Below are 1,565 nucleotides of genomic sequence, written 5' to 3' on the forward strand. Positions count from 1 at the left end.
ATAGTATTTCTACATAAAACAGGAGATTACAATCTAGTAACCAGGATATCTGCTAGTGGGCCAAATTAAATGGTTTGGCGGGCCAAATTTGGCCCAAGGGCGCCACTTTGGGCATCTCTGCCTTAAATCATCTCAGCTGATGTTGTGTCGAACTCTGTTTCCCCGGGCAGGTTGGGCTTGGCACCTTCAAACATGTAAGTGTCATTATAGATAGATAAATCTTTATTGTCATTGTGGCACTGAAAAGAACACTTGAACACAACATTGATCGTAGTTCTTTGCATGGACGGGATCCGCCAGCAACACAGAACTGCAGCATTTATAGCGATAATGCTTAGAAAACAAGATGTAAGCACGGCTTACAACCACGTTAACTTTGGCTAACACAGCAGTTTTAGAGCTGTTCATACAGATTGATAACATTAAGAGCGCAAACAATTTTCGGCAGTAAACAAATCATCCTTAAAAGCTCAACCAATACAGCTCGGTTGAGTAAGTTCACATGATAATTATGGGACAAAACACGAACACACATCCTGTCAACGTTAATATTGTTTATCCAAACACAGCGAACGGAGCGAAGCTTTGTTTGCCTACCTTGAGCTTCGTGAAATACTATCTGTGCGTTTAATAAACTCAGCTTTAGCCCACTTGACAACACATCCTTTCCACGCCATGTTTGTTATGCCCCATCCTGACTGAAGCTCCTCCCACCGTTGGTTAGAAGAAGTGATGTTGCATTCAAGGACGCTCGTAAAAAAGCTCGATTCATAAAAAGTTTGCTTCTCAATGATTATAATGTTATTGTTAAAATAATTATGTCTAATTTGTATATTTTTGTTAAGAGGGAGCAGTGAGAAATATTATTATTGTGTGTATGCTTAAGTATGATTTGCTTTAAAATGACTGCAACAGTTTAGGTTTGCAGTAAAATGGTCAACAGAGCTCAGTGCTACAACTGTTGTGCATTATATAGTAAATCTTTACCTCCCTCCAGTGGTAAGTTGGAGTACACCTATACTTATTGTCTCAGGTGGGAAATGACCAATCCATTTGCTAAAGTAATAAGTATTTAGGAGTTTCATTTCTTTATTTTGCACTTTATAATTGCAGACTTTTTAAACTCTGAGTTAATGACATAGAAAATTAAAATATTTTACTTCACCCTTCACTCTAGATTCATTTTCAAAACATACAAGATTACAACTTCTGATCAACACATGGGAAAAGACACATGAGGCATAAGAACTATTTTTTTTTCTGGAAATGCCATAACGTAGAAAGTGTAATAGCCACTGGTTGTTCAGTTTTTTTTTTGTGCATGTCTTATTGTAAACCCTTTAACTGGTTGCATTGTCCACACACTCATGGTCTCATGAATGACCTTCTTAAGACATGTCAACAAACTCTATTAAAACCCCAAAAATAACAGTTTAATATCCCAACAGGATAAGGCTTTCACTACTTTGAACATTTTGATATTCTAAACAAACTTTTTTCTTTAAAGTCTCTCTCTCTCTCTCTCTCTCTCTCTCTCTCTCTCTCTCTCTCTCTCTCTCTCTCTC

General features: G+C 37.3%; 1 protein-coding gene across 1 annotated transcript in view; it reads right to left on the reverse strand.

Annotated features, from left to right (window-relative positions):
- parla (presenilin associated, rhomboid-like a) overlaps positions 1 to 704 on the reverse strand; it is a gene marked incomplete in the record, with an annotated part of 8,342 nt that extends 7,638 nt beyond the window's left edge. The window contains 1 exon segment of the mRNA XM_014031847.1: positions 598 to 704. Coding sequence (XP_013887301.1) covers positions 598 to 677 — 80 coding nt within the window.
- Positions 705 to 1,565: the final 861 nt, after the last annotated feature.

Source organism: Austrofundulus limnaeus, unplaced genomic scaffold, assembly GCF_001266775.1.
Source record: "Austrofundulus limnaeus strain Quisiro unplaced genomic scaffold, Austrofundulus_limnaeus-1.0 Scaffold6, whole genome shotgun sequence".
Classification (NCBI taxonomy): domain Eukaryota; kingdom Metazoa; phylum Chordata; class Actinopteri; order Cyprinodontiformes; family Rivulidae; genus Austrofundulus; species Austrofundulus limnaeus.